The 25,373-nt window shown below is 36.8% G+C and overlaps 2 protein-coding genes across 5 annotated transcripts in view; one reads left to right on the forward strand and one right to left on the reverse strand.

Annotated features, from left to right (window-relative positions):
- Positions 1 to 147: 147 nt before the first annotated feature.
- stambpl1 (STAM binding protein-like 1) lies at positions 148 to 14,528 on the forward strand. 4 transcript variants are annotated; one of them, XM_056253077.1, is made up of 11 exons: positions 152 to 562; positions 2,545 to 2,651; positions 3,529 to 3,746; positions 3,964 to 4,039; positions 6,307 to 6,402; positions 6,517 to 6,826; positions 8,216 to 8,340; positions 8,940 to 9,077; positions 9,462 to 9,489; positions 10,237 to 10,349; positions 13,864 to 13,963. In XM_056253077.1, the coding sequence occupies exons 2-10, from the start codon at positions 2,622 to 2,624 to the stop codon at positions 10,311 to 10,313; spliced, it is 1,098 nt and encodes a 365-aa protein (XP_056109052.1). In that variant the 5' UTR covers positions 152 to 562; positions 2,545 to 2,621; the 3' UTR covers positions 10,314 to 10,349; positions 13,864 to 13,963. The 4 variants fall into 4 exon arrangements, 3 of the variants coding, with proteins under 3 accessions (XP_056109052.1, XP_056109050.1, XP_056109051.1); XM_056253075.1 differs by lacking the exon at positions 9,462 to 9,489 and adding an exon at positions 14,091 to 14,528 and having other exon boundaries at positions 157 to 562; XR_008807262.1 differs by having other exon boundaries at positions 148 to 562; positions 9,462 to 10,349; positions 13,864 to 13,884.
- A 1,708-nt stretch (positions 14,529 to 16,236) lies between these two features.
- The window catches only part of acta2 (actin alpha 2, smooth muscle), an 11,569-nt gene continuing 2,432 nt past the window's right edge, over positions 16,237 to 25,373 (reverse strand). The window contains exons 4-9 of the mRNA XM_056253078.1: positions 24,868 to 24,978; positions 18,577 to 18,661; positions 18,325 to 18,486; positions 17,181 to 17,372; positions 16,909 to 17,090; positions 16,237 to 16,656 (exon numbers count right to left, since the gene is read on the reverse strand). Of these exons, the coding sequence (XP_056109053.1) occupies positions 16,513 to 16,656; positions 16,909 to 17,090; positions 17,181 to 17,372; positions 18,325 to 18,486; positions 18,577 to 18,661; positions 24,868 to 24,978 (876 nt within the window). The 3' untranslated portion in view covers positions 16,237 to 16,512. The remainder of the gene's footprint in view (positions 16,657 to 16,908; positions 17,091 to 17,180; positions 17,373 to 18,324; positions 18,487 to 18,576; positions 18,662 to 24,867; positions 24,979 to 25,373) is intronic.

The raw sequence follows: 25,373 nt of genomic DNA on the forward strand, positions 1-25,373 counted from the left end.
GCTTGATGATAATAAAATTAATAACGTTAATGTCTAATGGTATCTGTCAGCTTGTAAATGTCGTGATATGCATCGATTATACATTCGTCCAGTCATTCCCTAGCTGTCACATTCGTTGCTTCTCAAAGTGAACTAGATATCGTTTTGGGCAAAGGGCATCATAGAAGGATCTCGAGAATCCGGATGATGTCTAGATAGGCGGCTCGTGCTGTTTTGAAACACAGCCATTCACAGCACAGCTGCTTCAGCGGCATTTATCTGACTCACACACACACACACACACACACACACAGAGAGAGAGCTCTGGGCGAACCATCTGACATCGAAGGGTTATTCGCTCAGAAAGACAGCAATCAGCCATTTTAGTCCTGCGCGTATATGCCAAAAAAGAACAAAGCTTTCATGAGGCACAAAGGCAAAAGACCGAGAGTTTTAGACAATAATAAAAACCTGCTCTTTTATTTACGTGAGTTGACTGTTTTCGCGCTGAATTCTAGCATGTGCCACATGTGACGATTATAGGAATGTGGAGCATGGGATCACAACAGCCATTCACCTGCAGGTGAGGATTTTATTGTATTTAGTTATACATTAATTTGTTGGTGCTACTAAATTAGACCTATATGAGTATTACTGTTTTGTGTTTAAATAAAATTGTTGCAATCTTGTCAGGTGGGAAAAATATCACTGACAAAATCAATGTCATTTGTATATTTGATATGCTTGATTATATAATGCTGTTCGATTGTTTTTTCATCTTAACATTATTGATTTTGTCTTGGAGGAGCTCCAGGTGAGCACATTAGATGTTGATCATATAAAAATGCATTTGTGTCATAACTTTTTAGTGATGGAGAAAAGCAGAAGTTAACTTACTTAGTTAAAGACAAGTCGTGATTTAGAGGATATTAGAAAGTAATAAAGTAATAAAATAAAGTTAGTGTAATATAACGTTTACATACATTTCTCACTGTGTAAATGGTGTATCTAATAACAAATAAACAATATAACAGCCTAACTTATTCATATACTGGTCAGGGATGAGTTATTCATGAACTTTGACGTCATACATTTCAGGCATATTATAGCAACTGATAGCTAGACAAACCTAGTTATAGTTATAAATAGTTATGTTTATAATCTAATAGTCAAATATTGTGTGTGTTGATGTGAGACGCAGTCATAGTAATTGTATTTTAATACCTAATGGCCTACAAACATGTTTGCAGATGTAGACATGTGGTTTTAATTTACTTGGCTCTTAAAATATGTTGAAGAACTGCTCACCCCTTCTTGAACATGCTTGTGTTTTAACCGTATAATCTCTGTTTATACTTCCACAGAACACAATAATAATTTAGTATTTTGAAGGACAATTATTTCAGTGCATAGCACGTACCATAATTTTTTTAGACATGTTTTAGACATGTTATTATTCTTAAAATCCTAAATCTCATCTTAAAGGGATAGGTCACCCAAAAATGTAAATTTTGTCATCATTTACTCACCCTCATGTTGTTCCAAACCTGTATTGTCTTCTGTTGAACACAAAAGAAGATATTTAGAAGAAAGTTGGGAACCAGACAGTTGACGGCAGCCATTGACTTCCATAGTATTTTTTTTTCCTTACTATGGAAGTCAATAGCCTCCGTCAACTGTTTGATTGCCAACATTCTTCAAAATATCTTCTTTTGTGTTTTACAGAAGAAAGAAACTCATACAGGTTTGGAACAACCTGAGGATGAGTAAGTAATGACAAAATTGTCATTTTTAGGTGAACAATCCCTTTAAAATCTTTTTGCTTGTATTGTTAAAGACATGAGAATCCAGACAATTGCTGAGTCATTATGAAATACTGAATCATTTGCTTTATTTGATGAGCAAATGTGAAATTGCTCTTTAATAAGTTTACAAAAATTTTGAACATTTATATGATCTAGCTAATCAAATGCAAATTTACATTATACAAGGCCCTGATTAACAGAGATTGCTCAGTGTTAAATCTGTCACATCTCTTGCGCTCTAATTTTAATAGTGGATCTAGTTTAAGTTTCCATGGTAGCATTAATCTGAATATTTTCTTCTGTGGTGGTGATACCTTTTCCATTTGTTAATTTGCAAAAGGATGGCACTGTGACTGCACTCTCAGCTTTCAAAGTGTATCGGAGAGAGAATTTGTCCAATCTACCTATCTTTGTGCTAAGTGAAAAAGCACACCAAGGATTTTTTTTCACAGCTGAAGATATCCATGAGTCACCATATTTTGCTGCATGGTAACAAGCTGTCATAGCAACTGTAGCACAGATTCTGGAACGAATAACCGTGTTATTTGGACTGGGACGCTGAATTGTATTCGATAATCCCCATGGAAATGCACAGGGCACGGTAACCGTGTTAATAGATTAGGAAGAATAAGCTAAGGCATGGAGTTGATGCCAAATCCACTGTTGAGTAACTGAAAACAAAAAGACTCAGGTGGAATCGACCCAGTGGCCTCTTAATAGCACTGCTGTGATGCCAGATATGATGTTTCTTGCTCCTCAGCTTGGAATCATCTTGGGAGATGACAGATGGATGCATAGGGAGGATCGAAGCCTGCAAAGCAACGTCGTAAACTCACCATGGACCAGGGCTTCAGTTTCAGCACACTGGTGAGTGGCGTTGAGGGAGGAGGAGGAGGGTGGTGGGGGACAGCTGATATCACTCGGAGGTGGGTTGCAGGGACAGAATGGCTTCCTCTGACTCACTCCCATTAGTATTCCCATTGCAGCTGTTCCGTCATTCAGATCCCTCCATCCTGGAGTGGGCGAGATGGAAGAACGGATGTAGCCCCCTTCACACTTCGCTTCCCCTCTTCGTGAATGCGTGATCAAAATAGTCTTCTTATTCTGGCCACCCAGAATCCCAAGAGACTTTTAATTTGGCTGTCCTCCAGCATTCGCAGATTTTTGTGTGCGTACTGCATACTGTTCAAAAGTCAAGCAAGCTGTCATGTTCAGCAAGTCTAACAGCTTGGCAGGCCCTTATTGGTGCCCATTGGTGTCCTGCTGCATGTTGATTAGACGCCCACTCTTTCCAGTGACCCTAAAACAGAGGCTCTGTTTAGTCATTAGTATGGGAGCTGGAAGCGAACTCCGCGTGGGCGCTGCCTTGTGTTCCGGTTCGCACTAGCTGGGTGATGAACAGAGCTTATGTTGTGTGTGCCGGAGGCCTGTGATGTCTTTGGGACACAATTCCCTGTGTCGCTGGCGTACTGGGAAAGATGCTGGTTCTAAATCTAAAAAGATGAGCAGGACACAAAATAATCCTAAAAAAAAATTTGAAATTAGAGGGCTAAATTGTCCAAAAAAACATCACTATATGTCTCCATCAGCAATAGTATTTCGTAGCTGATAAAAAAAAAAAAAAAAAAAAAAACGCTTGTCCATTACGTCACCATGGTCTCATGGTTCGCAGAGGGTTTCTCGAGACTTGTGTTATGCCACTGCGCTGTGTTATTATGGTTTTTGTTGTCCTCTCCGTTTGCAGAAGAAGTTAGCGGCTGAGCCGGATCACACTGACGTCACTCTGCCGGCAGTGGAGCGTGTACGGGCCCTCAGTAAAATGGGCTATAACATTGAAATAAATGAAGACATCGCCCCGAGACGCTACTTTCGCTCTGGTGTGGAGATGGAGCGTATGGCAGCTGTTTATCTAGAGGAGGGCAGTCTGGAGAATGCCTTTGTCCTCTACAATAAGTTCATCACGTATGTTTTTATTTAATTCATTTATTTGATTTAATTTCCATCAATTCATTTTCCAAATCGATTGTCCGATGTAGGGTCACAGCCTTTTTGTTTTGTTTTTTGTCTTTTGTTTTGTGTCTTTAATTTAATTTATCCTCATATCTTCTGCCATAATATGCATTGTGTAATTCACGGCCATCAATCCTCAGCTCTATTTTCCTATTTCACTCCTGTGCAGTTTATTTGTTGAGAAACTCCCCAGTCACAGGGACTATCAGCAGTGCAACGTCCCTGAGAAGCAAGTGATAATGAAGGTAAGCCCATGGCATGTTACTCACAGGAACTGATGGAGCCCTGTGGCGCTCAGCCCACTGTAAATCTGATTAGCATCATGCTCAATTACCTTGGCTGTCAGGCTCCCAGCTGCTCACATGGTGGGTTTGCCTTTTGTAGGCACACGTTCTGCTTTCATTTCAACATGTTGACATGGAAATGACTTCAGTCAAAAGGTTGTTCCTTGTCACCTGATGTTTTAAACATTGTTTAAAAGACAAATTTCTGATTAAAGTATTTTTTATTATTTTATGGATGTTTAAATGCATTTAGTCTCTGTCGTTTTGTGCCTGATGGACCTTTTATGTTCATTTATCAGTTCACTAGGATATTTAAAAACTCGACCCCCACGAACAGTTGTGTTGCCTGACGAAGTATTTCCTATTGAAAAAGGACGTTAAAGCTGTGTACACACTGTACGATTTAAAATAGTCAAGTCAAGTCATCTTCATTTATATAGCGCTTTTAACAATGTAGATTGTTCCAAAGCGGCTTTACAGTGATAATAGCAACTTAAAGTAACAGAGATTGTTTTGGCTTTATGACAGCTCTAGAATAAAGTTATTTTCCAGCTTAAGTTAGTTTTAATTGATTCACTTCCGGCTGACCTAATCTATGCAGCCTAACATTGAATTATAGAAGTCTATAGTGTGTTATGTGTATGCAAGGTCAAAGAGATGTGTTTTTAGTCTAGCTTTGAACTGACAGAGTGTGTCTGCTTCCCGGACAATGTTAGGAAGACTGTTCCAAAGTTTTGGTGCTAAATAGGAAAAGGATCTACCGCCAGCAGTCGATTTTGATATTCTAGGTATTATCAACTGGCCGGAATTTTGAGATCGCAATAGACGTGAAGGACTATAATGCGTTAAGAGCTCGCTCAAGTACTGCGGAGCTAATTAGAGCTGTAAGAGCTGTATGAATATGATCCTTGCTGTAAGCCATGTCACACTTTAAGATCTCAGTTGTCATTAAAGGAATAGTTCACTTAAAAATGTAAATCCTGTCAACATTTACTCACCCTCAAGTTGTTTCAAACCTGTATGAGTTTCTTTCTTCTGCTGAACACAAAAGAAGATATTTTGAAGAATGTCAGTAACCAGACAGTTGATGTACCCCATTGACTTCCACTATGGAAGTCAATGGGGTCCATCAACTGTCTGGTTACCGACATTCTTCAAAAAAATTTTTTTTTGTGTTCAGCAGAAGAAAGAAATTCATACAGGTTTGAAACAAATGCAGGGTGAGTAAATGGTGACAGAATTTTCATTTTTAAGTGAACTATTACTTTTAATGTCAGACTGTATGGCAGTCAAGATGCATTAAAAACGGGCGCACACAAGAAAACTCGTCTGGAGTTTTTCATCAATCCATGGCACGTTCTGTGACAGTGAGCTGCATTACGCGTGGGATTGAAATGGTGGCTACAAAGAAATCTCTAACATTAATTTTGGTCATGGCTTGTCTTGAAAAACGAAGACAATTTGACGGTCATCGTAGAAGTCGCACTGCAGGACTGTGAGTCAAATCTTCTGACACTGCCAGAATTTAGGTAAAATTTGATCGAAACTGTCATTAATCGGCTGTCGGTGAACATGTCAAACTATGAACTAACAATCAAAGACTTCAGATTTTAGCCTAGAATCAGAGGAATCTTTTTTTTTTTTTTTTTTTTGCAAAATCTTTCTCAGACGGCCAAATCGTGGCCAAAATCGTACAGTGTGCACCTGGCTTAAGATGGGACATATTTAGGAATTGTTTCAATACCCTGAGGTTTATGTCAGAACCATTAACCATGATTTGCTACTTGCTATTGCTAGTCTGTTGCAAGTGGTATTGCTAAATAGGCTTTTATTGAAGGTTATTGAGGTTTTTATTGAACCAAAATTTTTTGTGCAACATGAGTCATCAATATTTTTGGTTTTGGTTTGGAGAAAAATAGTCTAAATTTAGCTAAATATCTGCAAAAAGTTGTTTTGTCCTCTAGCATATAAATAGCTTCAATTGTAGCTGACAGTGACTAAAAGCCCACAAAACATTTTTATTTCATGGGGTCTTTAACCTAATTATCTAAATGTTTCGGGATGGTTCTTAAATACAAAAAAGATGAGTATTTAGTTTGTGTCTCTATTCCCAGCTTTAGAAAAATCATTATGTCCCTGAAAGCTTTAGCTGGCACATATTGATCTGGTACTCGCTGTCTGTAACACAAACCCTAATGTTTGTTCCATTGTCTGTTCATTATGTTCAGAAATTACAGGAGGTTGCTTTTCCACGAAAGGACCAATTGAAGAGACTTCTCCATGAGAAATACAGCAAAGAACACAGTGAATATCTGAAGAGTCAGGTACATTAGACTGGGCACTTGTATCACTGCTGATTAAATGCCTGTTAATAAAATGTCAGATTCACTTCGTTATCGTGAATATCAGTCATAATGTGTTTGTGAATATTTGTGCAGACTCAAGCCATGGCTGTTGACACGTGTGGTGAACGGCTGCAGAAGATGTCTTTGATGGAGGAGGAACGGCAACGTGTGGCACAGCTCAGGAAGATGCAAATCGAGTCCGAACAGTTTCGCTTCTTCGAGGACCAACTGCGTAGACAGGAGATGGCCAGTCGCAGGGATGAGGCTGTCCCCAAAGTGCCTGAACAAACCGATGGGTCCTGCTTATCCCAGACCCCGAGAAACCATGTACGCCTTGACCCCAATCGTAACAAACCAGCGGCCCCCACCCCCAAACCAGCAGCCACCTTAGCAGCTGTACAGAGTGAGTGCCCTCATTTAGCTCGTATTTGCTTATTCGTTTTTGTGATTTATTACTCTGCTCTCTTTAGTCAGTTGTGGTATTTTTTTTTTTAATGGATTGTCTGTTAAACTGCATATTTGACCACTGCTCTGTTTATGTTCTTATATAATCAAATAATTAATGTTAATTTATTTACACTACTGTTTGTGGTCAGTACGATTTTTTTTATGTTTTTGAAAGAACTCTCACAAGGCTACATTTATTTAATCAAAAATACAGTAAACAGTAATCTGAAATATTATTGCAATTTAAAAAAAATATCTATTTGAATATGATTAATTTATCAGAGTGTCTATTTACACCAAGTGCCTTGTTGGTAGAAGCTATTTACATTAACTCCCTCACCAATAATTTGTCACCTGTAATTTGAACGCCTGTAATTTGTCCACTGCAGTGGCGTAGGGAGTAAGGCGCGACACAGATACTTTTGACGTGAGTTCGAAACCAGAGTTCGAATCTGCCTTTTGCCGAACTCGTTCTGCTCCCTTTTCCCATCACATATCAGATTGGAAAGGCATTTATTTTCAATAAATATGAAGAAAATATGTGAAAACTGGAATTAAGTGCCTAACGGTTATTTAATAATAAAGTGTTTATTGGGTAGGGTTAGGTGTAGGGAGGGCTTTATTGTCCTAATAAGGTGGCATTTATTTAATAAATCTAATCATTTACACTCAATATGTTATTATTGCATACTATTTTATAATGTATTAAAATACTGAGGTGCAAATAGTATCTAACTACTATTTACACTTTGCAAAGTTGCAAAGAAAATACTTCTCTCTATCGCTATTTTCACTTAGTGTAAATAGCATATTACTAAGAAAATAATGCTATTTTTACATAGTGTAAATAGAAGCTGCCTTAATTTATTCTTGTGATGACATAATTTTTTTTTAGAAGCAAAGCCATACGTCACTCTTCCATGTCACGTGATCCTTCAAAACTTGCTCTAATATGCTGATTCGGTGCTTAATATTTTGGGGAAAACTGTGATCTCCAAGACCACAACCTTTTTAAATGTATACATAATATTTAAATGCATAAACAGAAAGTTCAAAAGAACAGCATTTATTTTGAAATTTTGTATAAATATCTTTTTCTGGCACTTTTGATCCGTTGTATGCATCCTTGCTTAATAAAACTATTAAAAATAAGAAAACTTACTGACCCCAACATTTTAAACGGTGTATTCATTCATCAACAAACATAATGTACAATCAGACAGTCATTCATGCAAATAAACCCCTTCAGGATGATACGTATTTTATTTTGGCTGTCTCACTGAACATGATCAAACACTTGTGTTATTAGCAGGACTAGACTGAGTTTGTTCCTGCGTGTTTCTAGGTCAGCGTGTGGAAGGCCTGAGGCGGGTTTTAATCCCACGAGACCTGACTTACAGGTTCCTTTTGCTGGCTGACAGCAACACGGCGAGAGGAATTGAGACATGTGGTGTTCTCTGTGGAAAACTGGTAAGGCCTCAGATGGAGCAAACCTCCTCTCTGGAGGTGTCAGATTCTTTTGTTCCATCAGTGACTAAAGCTGAATTTCCTGAATCATGATGATCCTTCCATGGAAGTGAGCGTGAATAGGATTTGATGAGTGTTAATAGTCAATTGTGAATATATTCTTTATATACAGTCTTTCTCATTGACTGTGAAAATGGGAGCTTAGGTGTTGCACAATCTTTGTAAATACTAGATGCGGATGTGGACTTCCTCATACTTTCACCACAGATGCAATAGTCTCACTATTCATGGGTTTACAGTATTTCAGTTTCTTATTTACCAACCACCTGCAATCCATCTACTGTATATACTACAGTGACTGGCTTTGACCCTAATTTGTCTCAAGTTTATCCTCTTTTTACACTCTTATCACTTGCTTTTCACCTCTCTGTCAATCCAAAAATCTTCTATGTGAACCTGCTGCTCAGCTCCCATAGAGAATGAATTGTTCACCTCATTCAACTTGTGTCAGAGGACACATAGTATAATTGTGGGATGCTGTGTCGTCCTGATATGCAGTCTGTTAATAGACAAACTGAAATCTGTGTTTTGTTGTCCCGCAGACGCACAATGAGTTTGTGCTGACCCATGTGATCGTCCCCAAGCAGTCCGCCGGTCCTGACTACTGTGACATGGAGAACGTGGAAGAGCTGTTCAGTTTCCAGGACCATCATAACCTCCTGACCTTGGGCTGGATCCATGTGAGTGTGTCTCTTTTTCTGGCTCTCACTTGTTGTCATGCAGGTGAAAATCTTGCTGTCAGACAGACCCACACAGAATCTGAGCCTGCAGAAAGTGCCACAAGATTTCCACAGAATTTGAGTAGCCATCGTTCACACGTAATATATTTTGGACGATTTTATTTATTTATTTACTCCAACACTTTTTTTTGTTTTGTTTGTTTGTTTAATCCAATTCTACAGATTTCTCATGAAAATGGGGGGAAAATCTGCAGATTTTGTATGGGCCTGGTCATTTCTAATAAAACATTACAGAGCTATATGCTTTTTAGGCTGTCTTTGGTAGTCTTTCGTAGTACGAAGTTTGCAACTTGACGTTTGCGTCTTTTTTTACGTACGTCACAGTGTGCGCTTCACCAGAGAGTCGGAGAAGGTGAGTCGCTTGGGAGAAGAGAGCGGGCAAATTCGAGCAAAATGGGAAGTGCAGATTTAACTCTCAATGGCTCGAAAATGACTCTTTCGGAGATAGGTGGCAACAGTGACAGCAATGAAGCCAAGTGCATTTTAAGCCGCAAGACGTTTAAAATGGGTACTATGGGAATGAGGGCGAATTACAGATCTCTTTTTTATAACAGACTTTCATTCTGTTTTCTTTTTTAAACTGGTTATTGCCCAGAGGTTTGAGATTTAGCGTGCTCCATGTCAACCTTTCTTGTTCAACTAAGCTATGCCACTCAAAGTAGACGGAGCAACTTTTCTCTATTTACGGATATGGCGAGGCACACACAGGCGGGTGATAGATGTACGCAATTCCTAGAGAAAATCATAAAGCCTGGTCTTAAATATAAACACTTGTAGGATTACCTTAGACAAAAACACGGTTTGGAAGGATTGATGTTTTGACTCATTATTTAAATCGTTAATTTTGAGTACAAAAGTTACATTGTGTACCTTTTAATTTGCGCATTATCGGTAGATCACCCGCAGAACTTTGCACTCCCATCTCTGCTTTTATGTGATTGCAGTCTCACGCTAATTTGCCCAGTTTAGTAAATCTGGCCCATAGTCTCCAAGTCACCTGTTGTTCATTTTGCATGGTGAATTAATATATGGCTGCTTGAGAATAAGGAGAATAATACTAAATGGTGTTAATATGAATATTTGCATGTTTAACTCCCAGACACACCCGACACAGACGGCCTTCCTCTCCAGCGTGGATCTACACACACACAGCTCTTATCAGCTCATGCTGCCTGAGGCCATCGCTATTGTTTGCGCACCTAAACATAATGAGTGAGTATAACACTCACAAAACTCCCACACCCTGCATTGTGTTCACACAACCTCAAGGCTTTTTCCATCCACAGCCTATAAAGCTCTACTGCAAATCAATGCCAATTCATGTGTTTATTAACAATAGATTTTTGATTGTTTGAAAAGTGATACATTTAAACCTCCATGAATCATTTCAGTACTCTTGTCGCTAAAGAACAACATTTATTCAAGACAAATAAATTCAATGAATGTCTCCTGTTAGACTATGATTGAACTACTCCATGCAAATATATTTGATCTTTTGTCTTCTGCAGTAACATTGGATGCAGTAAGATTTTGCTGCATCATGCTGCAATGTAATGAAGAAATGAGATGGATAGATAGATATGCATATGCATACTACAAAAAAAAATATATATATATATACATACATACAGTCGTGCTCAGAATTAATGGCACCCCTGGTAAATATGATCAAAACTGCCTGTAAAAAATAAATCTGCATAGTTTATCCTTTGATCTTTCATTAAAAAAATTGCCAAAAATCTTTCATTAAAAAAATTGCCAAAATTCTAACCTTTCATTGAAGTAAAAGAATTGAAAGTGTAGTGTAGTGTGGTGTGGTGTGGTGTTGGGGAGGGAAATCACATTGTGAAATAAATGTTTTTTACGAGTAAAATATCTCTGAAGTATATTCCCATTAGTATTTACCTTTTTTAGCACACCAGGGTGACTAGGAACATGAAATTGTCCAGCCATGACTTCTTTTTTCACAGGAGTTTAAATATGAGGAAACACGAAAGCCAAATTCCCTTAATCATCCATCACAATGAGTAAAACAAAAGAAGATAGTTCTGATGTCCTTTAAAATATTGTTGAGCTTCACAAAATAGAAAGTGGCTGTAAGAAAATAGCTAAATAATTGAAAATCCTCATTTTGACCTTCAAGGCAATAATTAAGAAGTTCCAATCAACTAAAGATATTATGAATCTGCCTGGAAGAGGACGTGTGTCTATATTGCCTTAATGAAAGGTGAGGATGAAAGTTTGAGTGGCCAATGCCAAAGACTCTTCAAAGATCACAGATGGAGAATTGCAGAGATTACTTGAGTCTTGGGGTCAGAAAGCCTATTAATAAAAAAATCAAACAACCCCCACATGTTGTTTGGGAGGGTTTCCTTGCTCATCCAAAAACAAACTCCAGCAAATTTAGTTGTCAGACATGACTGGAACTTCAAACGGCACAGGGTTCTGTCAAGGCCGTAACCAGGGTTTGAAAATTAGTGAGGTCCGGGGTGTTGTGTAAAGAATTTTGCTATAATAATGGTTTGGCCATTGGACCCACATTTCCCAATGGACATTAAGCTGTGACCCTTTTTTTTAATGGAATTTGGCATATATATATATATATATATATATATATATAAATACAGGGGTTAAATTTGGATTTAATTATGTGTGGGGTAGTCTCTCACTAGGGGGGTCCGAGGGTTTGCCCCCCCGGGATTTTTTTTGTGAAAAATAAACCAAAATGGCACTTTCTGGAGAGTTTTGTGCAAAGAAAAAGTAGGTCTAGCAAGTGCAACGCAATCTCACGACCAATTCGTCCGAATTTGACGAGTGATTAAAAGATGGCTAATTCGTACGAATTCGTACGACCTCATTCGTACGAATTTGTACGATTTGTCTAAACCCACGTGATGGGTAGGTTTAGGGGCGGGGTCAGGGTCATTCGTACGAATTCATACGAATTGGGCAACTCGTCAAATATGTACGTTTTAGCAAAAATCGTACTAATTCGTACGAGTGAGGTCGTACGAACTGTTACGAATTAGCCATCTTTTAATCACTCGTCAAATTCGGACGAAATTCACACAGATCAAACACAAATATGCTGACTGAATAGATTGCTAGTTGAGAAACACTGCTTTAATTAATGTTTTTATGATGGCTTTGTGAAAGGTTAACTAAACAGCATGAGCCGTCTTCCAGCTGGCCAGCAAGTTATTTGGCAAATTTCATTCTGTAGGCTAACATACAGATCTGTTTTATGCTATTGTTTTTGATAGTGTTATACATTTCTTACAGATAATCGATTGTCATTGCGTTTGTCTTACCGAATGTGGTAGCTTTATGCAATTACAGTTTGTCTATAAGCTTCTTTTTTTTTAAATGTATTAATGCCGACAGTTAAATGTTGCCAGATATTGCTACGAAAAACAAGCAAAACAAAATAATAATAATAATCCGAAATAAGTTCAAAGCTTGTGTTTTGGAAATAAGGTTAATATATCACTAAACCTTTCCACATTAATAACTTCCTAAAGTGTCACATTAAATCAGAAAAACAGGTGACTACTGCCACCTTTCTATTAGGTGGATCTGGCAACACGGAGGCTGCACCCGCGTTCACAACGCGCTCTCAAGCCCCGTTCAGTTCACTGCGCCAGCTTCTCGCAGCAACATGAATTGCAAACACTCATATGAGGTGGTTTAAACACTGCTAATTAATCATTCAGAGAGCTTGACATTTTATTTTTGAATGTAAAAAAAATGACCGAGGTCCGGACCTCGGTGACCTCATAGCTGGCTACGGCCATGGGTTCTGTGGTCAGATGAAACAAAAAAAAGAGCTTTTTGGCAGCAAACACGCTAGATGGGTTTGGTGCACACAAGGATAAAAAGTACCCCATCTGTAGAATGTAATATACCGTTGGATCTTTAATGTTGTGGGCATATTTTTCTGCTGGAGGTCCTGGACTTCTTGTTCAGATACATGGCATTTGATCTCGCAAAGATCAAAAGGATAAACGATGCAGATTTATTTTTTATTGCCATTTTTGACCATATTTACCATGGGTGCCATTAATTCTGAGCACGACTATATATATATATATATATATATATATATATATATATATATATATATATATATATATATATATATATATATATATATATATATAATATTATTATTATTAAAAAAAGTTTAAAATAAATTAATATTTAAATATTAATGTACATTTTATACTGTCCAGCCCAAATAATTTGCTGTTTGGATACAAATAGGCAAATGCTTAAGAGTCTATGATTGGATCATGATTGCAGTGATTATTATGTTTCTAGCATGTTACAGTATATGTTTGTTAACAGTTTTTCAAACACTAATTAATGGAGTGTGTACTGTAGCTTTTAATTTCTTAAGCAACCATGTAGGAAATAAAAAGTGATGCACCTCTTGATGGAAATAAATGCTGTGATGTGATATTATTTCCCTTAAGAGGTACATCAACTATCTATCTATCTTCCTGTCTGTCTGTCTCATTTATTTAAATATTAATTTTGATAATATTTTAATAAATATGAATAATTAATTTGCTTATTTTATTGGAGTATACATATTATATTGTACATATACATATACATAAATGCATACATACATACATACATACATACATACATGTGTACCAACGGTATTATTATTATTTATATACAAACACATATCATTGAGATTGTCATTTTTCTGCTTCAGCACGGGAGTGTTCCGACTAACCAGTGCTGGAATGGGAGAAGTGGCCGGATGCAGATTGAAAGGTTTTCACCCCCACTCTAAAGACCCCCCTCTGTTCACTGTAAGAACCATTTATTTCAACTGTGAATATGAAAATCAGCATCTGTACTTTATATGCCTTCTGTTGTGAGTGTTGGCATCAAAAGTGAAACATTAGAGAAGTGAAAAATGGCTTTTTCTATTTGCAGATTTGCAAGCACATTGTGGTGAAAGACTCGAAAACGACAGTTCTGGATCTCAGGTGACAGATGAAGAGGGGAAATACTTCAGTATCAGCAAACCATTGAAAATATCTATTTATATCTTTCTTTACTTGAAGGCTTTTTTGTATTTATTTATTTTACAAAAAGGTACTGTGAAACAGAATCCCTCAGCTGCACAGTTTGCTGTGAGCAGGTTTAGTGAAGCTACTGAGATGTTCCAATGGTGTTTTGTGTTTTTTTACATCATCATGCGCTTTTTGTTTGTGGCCAGGTGTTTTCAAAAATATTGTGGCCAGATTGTACTGTTTAGTATGATCTGACTGCTGTTTTGGTTCTTTGTCCTCAAGGTGGCGTCATTTATCAAGGCATACTATGAGGCTACTACAATGTGAATTGTTTTCAGTCATTTTTAAAAGGAAGTTGTGTGTGCGCACGTGTGTGATTTGCCTTTGATATCCATTGGTATCACTTGCAGTTCCCACTGTAACACAATATACACGGAATAAGTGATATTTATTTTTAAAACTAACTGAATTTTCTAGTACAAAAAGATAATGAATTGCTACGAGAGTCATTTTTAGGCCTTACTACATATTGTATAATTTTTTTGTGATCGAATGGTTAATAATTATTCTTTGTAAGGCAGTAAATCTGTCTTATAATAATGCAACACATACTTCAATTCAGGCTTTCAGTTCAGAGACCATTTCAGGCACACAAAAAAAGAAAAAAGTATTTTCCAACTTCAGCCCAGTGACACAATATGAAGTTGGCCAATGAGCTGACTGTTTTATTTTCCAAGTTCTGTTTTTTTCACAATGTGGATCTGATTACAAGTGATTTTGAAAGCATAAACAAGATTGGGATCTCTTAGCCCACACCAAAGCTCCCATTACAGAATAAGCAAATACCTATAAGGGCCTTGACTGCACTAATCTCAGGGTACCATTCCCTCATTTTAACTGCCTGATTTTTGTCTTCACTACTTTTATGGTTTGAGAATAATTTTTTTATTGTCATCAGCGGATGATGAAATTTCATGTATGATGACAAGTTATGATCTTATCCATGCAGTTCTGAAAGTATATCATGTTTTTCTGGTACAGTGTGGCATTGGATTGTTTCTCCAGTGTGTGGCTGTGTGCCAGTGGCTTTGTGCACAGTACAGTACAAGGAGCCTTATGTGTTTGTACATGCACCATTTCTTTCCGCTCCTCATTTGTTAATAAAATGGGGGGAAAAAAACTCTGCTACGAAATATGACTTTTTTAATCTAAAGGATTTAGACTGAAGTGAAACACGTCACCATCATCATTTTCCCAAGCAAAGTGATACATGCAAGTATGATGAAATGTGGAGCAATCATTTGCCTGGATTCATCACCGGTGAAAGATTGCTAACACATGCTTCAACTTTATATCCTTTGTCTTTTGAATCTAATGTGCATTTGATTTCTGATCTTTTATTTTCCAAATTAAGTCTAGCAGGCCATTTAAGTTTGTAATTTGATTGGGTGTTTAGGAGAAGAACCTTCACGATTATTATATTACTAATGTGTCACAGAGTTAGCTAAATGTAATGTAAATTAACAAATAGGGAGCAAAAATTGGAGTTCATAGATACCAAACATGCTACACATGTGATTTTAATTAACCATGGTATGCAAATCTGAAACATTAATCCAAAAGTGTTTGATTAATACATGGGCCAAACTCTACAGTATAAAAGGAAAATCATGAGATGGGAAAATTGGATACGTTTATTTCTCAAGTGGTTATATATAGGATTAAAAGGGCTTATTTGTCATTTTCAACAAGAATTGAGTCAAACCTCTCTAGAAATTATTTTGCGTTGTAAACCGTCTTTATGTGTGTACAGTAATTATAAATCATTTACAGTGAATGAAAGTGTAGAGAACTATTTACACTTATTAAAATGATTAATTTAACGAATATATAATTTAGATACTGATTTTTATTTGTGCAAACATTAAGCCTGAGCTGTTTTTGTGGTGCAGAAACAAAAGAGGTGTGAAATACAGTTTATTATTGCAGAGCTTTATTCCTTCATGGAGATATGATGTCCATACAGACTGCCTGAAAGCTGACATGCAGTTGTGTTACCTCGTAGCGTTTTAACACAAAAGGGAGAATGAGCCCTGTTCCTCCATGCCCTCTCCTCATCTCTGGAGTCTCGTCATCCCAAAGAATCTCCCAAATCCTTCATATTGGCAGCACATTCAAGCTTTTGAACCCATTGAAAACAACACTAAATCGTCATGACTTAACATAATTAATTCCATACAGATGTGGGCAGTGCAAAGACAAAACAGGGAAGTATGTTCACAGTTTACAGGCTATGAAGCAATAGCAGAATTAGGGGACCAGGAAGGGGTTGAAGGTGGCGTTTAGAAGCACTTGCGATGCACAATGGATGGTCCGGCCTCGTCGTACTCCTGCTTGCTTATCCACATCTGCTGGAAGGTGGAGAGAGAGGCCAGGATGGAGCCGCCAATCCATACTGAATACTTGCGCTCAGGTGGGGCGATGATCTGTGTACATACAGGGTAGAATCTGTCAGTATTGTTGAGATTTTCATAGTTTTAATTCATGTTTATTTTTTATATTTTCTGAAAAAAAAAGTTTTTACATATTTTTCTTTCAGTTAACGTTAATTTTAAAGTAACATTGTGGGGTTTTTTTTTATTTCAGCTTTAGTTTTACAAAAACCCGGGCTAGAAGAGAAACTGATTCATTAGGGGAAAAAAATGATTTTAATCAGATATTCCTAATCAGCCTGAGACCTTGATCTTCATGGTGCTGGGGGCCAAAGCAGTGATCTCCTTCTGCATTCTGTCTGCTATACCAGGGTACATGGTGGTACCACCGGACAGCACGTTGTTAGCGTACAGGTCCTTACGGATGTCAATGTCGCATTTCATGATGCTGTTGTAAGTGGTTTCATGAATGCCAGCCGATTCCATTCCTAACACAAAGCGCAAATCAATGCATTTAAGTATATGTATCAAAGTGCTCTGAATTCATCATTTGAAAAGAGATGGGAAGAAAACCTCACCAATGAAGGATGGCTGGAAGAGCGTCTCAGGGCAGCGGAACCTCTCATTGCCAATGGTGATGACCTGTCCATCGGGAAGCTCATAGCTCTTCTCCAGGGAGGAGGAAGAGGCTGCGGTGGCCATCTCATTCTCAAAGTCCAGCGCGACATAGCACAACTTCTCCTTGATGTCACGGACAATTTCTCTTTCAGCTATAGAAGGCAGATGACAGAGATGCAATCAGTGGAACATTTTTCTTTTTAGCATTATTTAATCATAATTTAAGTAAATGTTTCTTATGCCACTGGAAACTGTTTCTTGATTATATATGTATTTTCCAGTATATATATTCCTGTCATGACAACTCTTGGCGTGTTTGGCATGGTAATGTTTTTTTTCTCCATTCTGTCACCTGATGGGAGATTGGGTTCACTTTTGGCTTGCTTAGTTGGGGACACTTAATATTCAACAATATTATTGATCTGCATTGACACCATTATATGAGAACTGAAATGAGCTGTACGATGACATCAATGTTTTCTACAGAGCAGCTGCGTAGATACTATAAATTAACTAAATGAATAACTTTTTTTACAACAGAAATGAACCATCACTGAACTTACTTAAGCTGGACTATAACACTATATTCTTCTAGATCTGCTGTACAGCCGAAACAAACTTTGTTACATTATTTTCCTGTTATCACTGTGCTACTTTGAAACAAATTATTGTAAAAAGCGTTATATAAATAAATGTGACTTGACTTGACTTGGTAATGGTTATGACAACGTTGATATGTTTGGTATTGAGAGAATAGATCTGCTACACTGCTGCTGCTGTGAGCAAGTAAGACATGCTGCTGCTGTACAATATAGCATACATGAATTACCCGTAGCAGATCTATACAGGTGGAGCTGGGGAAGGGGGAGGGTTTCTGAAAGCGCACTGCAAATCCTACAGAAAATGCTGACCAGTATTTGAAGGTTGAGCAGCAAGCTCATTGGCTACTGATACAGCAGGAACCAATCAGCTGTGCCCTATAGAGAATGCAAGCAGATTGAGTTAAAGACCCATCAGCCTGTGCCATCAAGAGTTTCATGACAGTATATATTATAGTATGATGTTTCATATCATTATACTGGTACTGTATATGTCCAGACCCACCAGTTGTGACGAATGAGTAGCCTCTTTCAGTTAGGATCTTCATGAGGTAGTCAGTGAGATCGCGCCCGGCCAAATCCAAACGCATAATGGCATGTGGAAGAGCGTAGCCCTCGTAAATGGGCACATTATGGGTGACACCATCACCAGAGTCAAGGACAATGCCTGGTCAAGAAAAGGAAAGCATTTGGTAATGCACATTCGCAGCATTTTAAGTCAAATATGTGCTGTGACCTGTTTGACAGGTGAACTGACCTGTTGTACGCCCTGAAGCATAGAGGGACAGCACCGCTTGGATAGCTACATACATGGCTGGAACATTGAAGGTCTCGAACATGATCTGCAAAGTGAGAACCAACAATCAACCAAGTGCTTTCAGATTTACTGAAAGGCTGGTAAAAATAGAGATTTTCTGATTACCCAAATCTTCTTTTTGACAAACCCAACAGATCGATTCTTAAAATCAATCATCAAGATTGATTTTAAGATCAGTCATTCTGTGTATGCTGCATCAATGCATATTTCTATAGAACTGTCATCTCTGGCTGAAGAAATATACAACCTGATCAGTATTATCTGATTGGCTGGTTGTTTTTAGTAAATCAAAAATTCCCTAAGAAACTCTTATGAGCCAATCCTTTAAATGAATAGTGAAAACCTAACAAATTGCAATTTGAAGCAATCTGAAACACATTATAACTAACTGCTCTCTGCTAAATCATTAGCATTTTTGGTTTTTCAAGAAATTTGTTTTACAATGAAAAAACAAAATCAATATTACAAGAAACAAAACAATGCAAGAACACATTAAATTGATCAAAAAAGAAAGTAAAGGCATGTATAATGTAAAAAAAAAATTGAACTCTATAATAATCAAAGAATCCTGAAAGAAAAAAATCCTCTGTTTTCAAAATTAGTAATAATAAGAAATGTTTCTTGAGCACTAAATCAGCATATTAGAATGATTTCTGAAGGATCAAGTGACACTGAAGACTGGTGTAATGATACTGAAAATTCAGCTTTGCAATAACAGGAATTCATTTACTTTTATAGAAAACAGTTATTTTAAACTGTAATAATATTCATATAATATTCATTTTACTGTTGTTTTTTTTAATAAAAAAAAAAAGAGCCTTGGTGAGCATAAGAGACTTTTCTTTCAAAAACCATAAAAAATCGTACCGACCCCAAACTTTTGAAAGGTTATGTAAGCAAAACGGACATTATAATATACTTGGAACCAAATTGAGAGATGGATGGAACTGGAATTAGCATTTTTGAGTAGTTTGGGAATTTCCTAAGGGTTTTTAGAATAGCCATTTTTAATTTAAAATGAAATAAGGTCTGTTGTTATCATGACTTGACTTTCATATTATGTTATAGCTCCAACATAAATTAAACATAGGCATACCTTAACCCTCTGGGGTCTGAGGTGTTTTTGGGGCCATTTGGATGTTCTGTGATGCCCTTACATTTGTGCTTTTTTCAGTTATTTATAAACATGTTAATGGCAAAGGTGTAAATTCACTCTATATAGCACAAACAGGGCTACCATAATCTGTGAGCAACTTGTATGTACATTGTTTGTATTTTTAAGAGAATATTGTTTATGCGTGGTTATTGAAAAAAATTAAAATGAAAGCTGCTGAAATAAGACCACAAAACAAATACTAAATATGTGTCCACAAGACTTTTGACAAATGGATGTTGACGCTTCGAGTTCTGGCTTCAAAATGATCTGAAAATCATCCTTCCTAATCATTCACATAAACCAATAGATTGTTTTAAATTGTGAAAAACATTTTTTTGTTTGCCAAGGCAATATGCAGATGGGCGGAACGGCCCAACCCCTATCATGAATATTAAGTGGTTCTCAGACAGTGACCCTACATAATAATGAGCCTTTCATTCAGGGGTGTCACACAAGAAATAATGCAAGGACAATATATATATATATATATATATATTGTCATTGCATTCTTTCTTGTATATATATAGCCTAAATATATATATATATATATATATATATATACACACACACACACACACACATATATATATATATATATATATATATATATATATACAAACAATCAAAATATAAATGAAAGCCAAAAGCACATTTTTAGTCATACCTGGAAACAAATTCTAGTCAAATGCTATATGGGCCATTCTACAGAATCTTGAAAAGAAAATAGTCTTTTTCCATAAATGTCTTATAAAGTATTATTTTTTAAAGTAGACCAATACAATAAAAATAAACCAGTCGCATTTCAAAGTCGTTCGCGAAATGACCGCCAGGTGGCGCAAAGGGACATTTATCAAAACGTAAGTGGGGCTAATGTCAATTAACAGTAAGGATGAAATTCTACAAGTTATGGTAATTTGCAAATAAGCCTACAACAAACATTTATTTTTAAACAAATATTTTTAAATATGCAACATGCACGTTTAAACAACAAACAATACAATCTGAACCAGCGCTTCTGCTCCTGTATTGAGACATGCAGCGCGTTGCAGTTACGATCCGGGTTCCAGTGGCCTTAATACATTCACGGCTTTTTAAAATGTCACAAAGCGTTTTGAGATGGTTTTGAATGAAATATTGAAGTTTATAATTAGGGTATTTTGGCACACCACGCCGAGTGGCTATGCATTATTCTAAAATCTGGCTTTATTCTGGCATGTTGAATTAGAGTTTGACAAACGCGGCGGCGCGTTCATTTGAATTTATTTTTCTCGTAACAGCTAAAAGAACTTACTGCGTAATTGTTGGTCATACAGATAAGATATCATCTTTTAAAACTGTAAAAGGTCTACTTTTATTCATGTAGGCTAAAGTAGGCCTACACTCACAGGCTAACGACAAAACGTTTTCTCGCTCATGACAAACAAACGTTTGGGCATTTCTCAGTGAGAAAATTCATAGCCGAGTGGTAGAACTTACGGTTCGATCATCAAGATGACACGGGTTCAAATCCCGAACAAACATGGTCTATTGTAAATTTTATATTTATTAATGCAGAGAGATTTGTGTAGCTCTAAAACTCTGGTACACCATACAGTTTTTTGCTTATATTTATAAAATAAAATTACCATGCATTTCCATTTTACACTAAGGAACAATAGTATCCAACAGAACGACTTTGCATCTGTACCAATCGTATGAGGCCAATCTTAATTTCAAAAGCAGTTCTGTAAAAAAAGTAATTTTATATATATAGCCAATATATATATATATATATATTTTATTAGGCCTATTATTATTATTTTTTTGATTCCCTACAACCTAGAGTTTTTAAAAACATGGTTTTAAGTAAAGTGTGATTTGCCAGGGGGACGGGGATTTCCTTCTGGTCTAAACATCCCTGCTTCTGCTGAATTATTTGAATCCCCACACCCCTCCCTCCACAGTAATCAATGCTATAGGCTACTTCACCAATAGACCATATCAAATATAAAATAGAGATATGCAACAGAACAAGCACGTTTAAACAACGATAAACAATAAAATCAAAACCAGCGTTTCAGTTGTCCATAGTTCAAGTGGCCTTAATGCATGCACGGCTTTTCAAAATTTCACAAAGCGTTTTGAGATTATTTTGAATGAAATATTGAAGTTTATAATTAAGTGTTTTGGCAGACCACGCCGAGTGGCCCTATGCATTTTTCTAAAATCGGGTTTTATTCGAACTTTTGCTAACGACAAAAGTTTATCTGTCGTCTCTGTCTCCGGGAACTGCGCGTCACAAAAATGAACCGAAAGCCACTTCAGCTCAGTCACTATAAGAAATCGGCTCTGTCTAATGCCTTTAAATGTCTAAATATTCAGGCTAATAAATGTTATCTGATTATGTAATCCATATGAAAACGAGAGGTACAGAGGATCTACTCAATGTAGCCTATGTAAGCGCTTCCCAATGAGAAAATGACAAGGGTGAAAATCTCGCTCTAATGAAATGTAGCAGGCTAAATCGCCCTGAATTAAAATGTAAAAACAGATCAAATAATGTATTTGTCGAAATGTTGCGATATTGTTTCATTTAAGTTCATAATTATTCTATAGGCCTACATGTTATTTAATTTAGCAGCATTACCACGAAGCACCGTGGTTCGATATTTATTTGAATAATAAAAAAAATAATAAAAACTTAATTCACAAATTGCATGCCTGGTTGAAAGGATCCAAAGATCCCTGTAGAATTTAATATTAAGTTGAACATTTTGTTCATGACAACAAATGAACATGCGTTTTTTCAGATTATATTTAGTTTTGCTTGGAAAAAGCTGGCCCAAACCAGTTTTATTTCATCAATTATTGAAATAATGAAATATTTAGTAATAAACTTTTATGACAGAAATTTCACTAGGCTACATGTAACTTAAATCATTTAATTCCTTCATTATCAACACTGTCTAGAATAGCGATTTAAGTGTGAATTACGACTTCTCTTTGTGTTAAATCAGCCTCAGACTCCGATAGCCTGTGGGGGGTTGGGGGACAGTTCAGTGCTGTGCGCGCAGGACAATAGGCCTAGGTGTTAATGTTCCTCTTTCATATGGAGAGCGAGGGAGACTAAATAAACTTGTTAAAAAGAGATTCAGCGCGAGAGAGGCAAAGAAAAACGCATGTTTTAATTTAATTATGTTGCTTTGGACAATTTTCGTTTTGTAGGCCTACTGTTTTAATTGTTTAATGTCATTTATTTGGCAATACAAATTTAAAATGTCGCAAGAATAATATTAGCCTAGTGTTTCTTATTTTGCATCGCAAAAGAAATAAACTCTAAACCCGATGCAACCCTGTTTTAAATAAAAAAAAACACTTTATTTAAACCTTGAAATGTTCGAACTTGGTTTCAAACTTAAGTAATTTTAGTGTTCTTTTACATTACACAATAATTTAGCAGACTAAAGACGAGCTTCTTCATTTTCATTTTCTGATGCAATCGGCTGACAATCTTCCTTCATCAGTTTGTGTCCTTTGTGCAGCGGCTGCGGTTCTACTGGAATGTAGCAAATTTATGTTGTAATGATAATTAAACAAAACTCTTGACTTTAAATAAGTAAACAGTTATAAACAGTTAGCTATTTAAGCATCAAGAAGGTAAAATATAAACGCTGTTGGCCAACATCGGTTAACAACATGTATGCCACATTGAGATTCGATCTCGGGTCGATTGAAGCTCCCTGAAGCTCGTGTTGATGCGTTGATCACTGAGCCACCGTTTGTACGCTGTTAGAGTTAAAGTCTTATGCTTTTGTAAAGCTTCATTGATGTAGCCTAAATGTTTTTATTGCAATGTTTTATGTTTTCATTATTTATTCAATTTCATTTCAGTATTTCAGCCTAATTTCAGTATTGTGGTAATGAATTATTTTAACTACGTTTCACTTGTTGAATTCATCTGCTACCAGCTTTCAATCGCTCTGAATGAGCAGCAGATTACGCATTAGAGAGAATAAACGAACACTTTTCAGAGTCTATGATTGTAGCGCCTCTTAGCGGTAAAAGGTAGCAAATACACCCCACATTTTACCGCCGCGGTGGAACGGCTGATGTGGGCGTTGTCATGGCTTTCCTCTACATTTGCGTTTGAATAGCGCGCGTTCTCCGTGGGCGTGTCAGATTAACGCGTAATGAAGTGTAATGAGCTGGGGAAAAAAATTCTGACAGCACTCTCTTTTCATACAGATTACATAAACTGAGAATATTTGTTTTTTATATAAATTACTTCATTGAAAAGAAGAGAATTCAAGCTTCATAAAGAAAAATCTCTCGTGCCTGTGTGACAAGTATTTGCAGAGTTAGAGTTAATTTTTCGGACGCGTTTCAGAATGGACTGCACTGACAGAGAGAAGGCAAAACTCGCATCATGTTTATTTTTCTTCATTTGACAAAAAGCACAACACTTTGTTTTTATTGTGAGTATACAGAAAAATAATATACACTAAACAGGATCGACTGATGTATAACACTTACATGTAAGATTAAAATCAACAGAGTATTTTGAGTCTCTTTTGCACTGATAAGAAAAAAAGTCTGCCTATCGCGCCGGCGCGATAGCCGACCCCAGGGGGTTAAACATAAGTTTGAAGCCAATGTGGGATTTTTTTTTCTACTACTGACAGTCATAGCAGTTAAATTATCACTTAGGCCTACATATAAAGCACACACACAGCTCCGACATTCATGTTTGAGGTTTGACTGTGTGTAATTTATGTAGAGCAAAAAATAACAAATCACAGATCTTATTTTACTTACAAACTCGTGTCACAACTAAACAACTTAACAGTTTATTTGTAAGTGCACTTGTTTTATCACAGACACACGGCCTTTTGCTTTAAAATACTGCACGCTAAATGCTGCGGGTGTTGAGTGAAATCACCCTTTGTCTGGTGAAACTAATGTAGGTGTATCTTATAAACATCTCAATACCCTAAAGGCTTAATGTAGGCGTTATACCAAATGCTTGTCCGTTTTATATACTAAAATGTATGTACAGATCTTACATAATCAGTTTTCTCATTCAATTCAGCTCTAACCTGGGTCATCTTCTCCCTGTTGGCTTTGGGATTGAGGGGGGCTTCTGTCAGCAGAGTGGGGTGCTCCTCTGGAGCCACACGGAGTTCGTTGTAGAAAGAGTGATGCCAGATCTGTGGAACGTAAACAACAGACAACCGAACAAACCGCTTTTACGTCAAATGCTTTAGGATGATAGATGGGCATATGAATCACTTTCCACACTTGTGCACAAGTGTGGAAAGTGAAAGCTGTTTCTTACAGTTTAGCAGATTGTGTAGGCCGAGATAGATTAGCATCTATTGTACGCATGTGTTTGATGATGACACCATGTTGTGTGAAATGTGCAAGGGATATCTCAAAGAGTGAGTCATAAGTAGGAATAGTTTGAGTTTTTTGGAAAAGTGCTTTTGATGGATCTAGGTGTCGAGAATGTGTTGAGACTAGTGGTGATGTAGGTGTTTCTGATGAAATCTCAGACCTTGAGTGCCATTATAATGAAATGTATAACAGAATTATGAAAAGATTG

Source organism: Rhinichthys klamathensis, unplaced genomic scaffold, assembly GCF_029890125.1.
Source record: "Rhinichthys klamathensis goyatoka isolate OS25496 unplaced genomic scaffold, OSU_Roscu_1.1 h1tg000101l_1, whole genome shotgun sequence".
Lineage (NCBI taxonomy): Eukaryota > Metazoa > Chordata > Actinopteri > Cypriniformes > Leuciscidae > Rhinichthys > Rhinichthys klamathensis.

Bases quoted from the DNA above. Each gene is read 5' to 3' on its own strand.
- stambpl1 (XM_056253075.1), top strand. From the start codon at position 2,622: ATGGACCAGGGCTTCAGTTTCAGCACACTG. The intron at 2,652-3,528 runs GTGAGTGGCGTT...CTCCGTTTGCAG, and splicing joins GCTTCAGTTTCAGCACACTG to AAGAAGTTAGCGGCTGAGCC. The intron at 13,964-14,090 runs GTAAGAACCATT...TTCTATTTGCAG, and splicing joins AAGACCCCCCTCTGTTCACT to ATTTGCAAGCACATTGTGGT.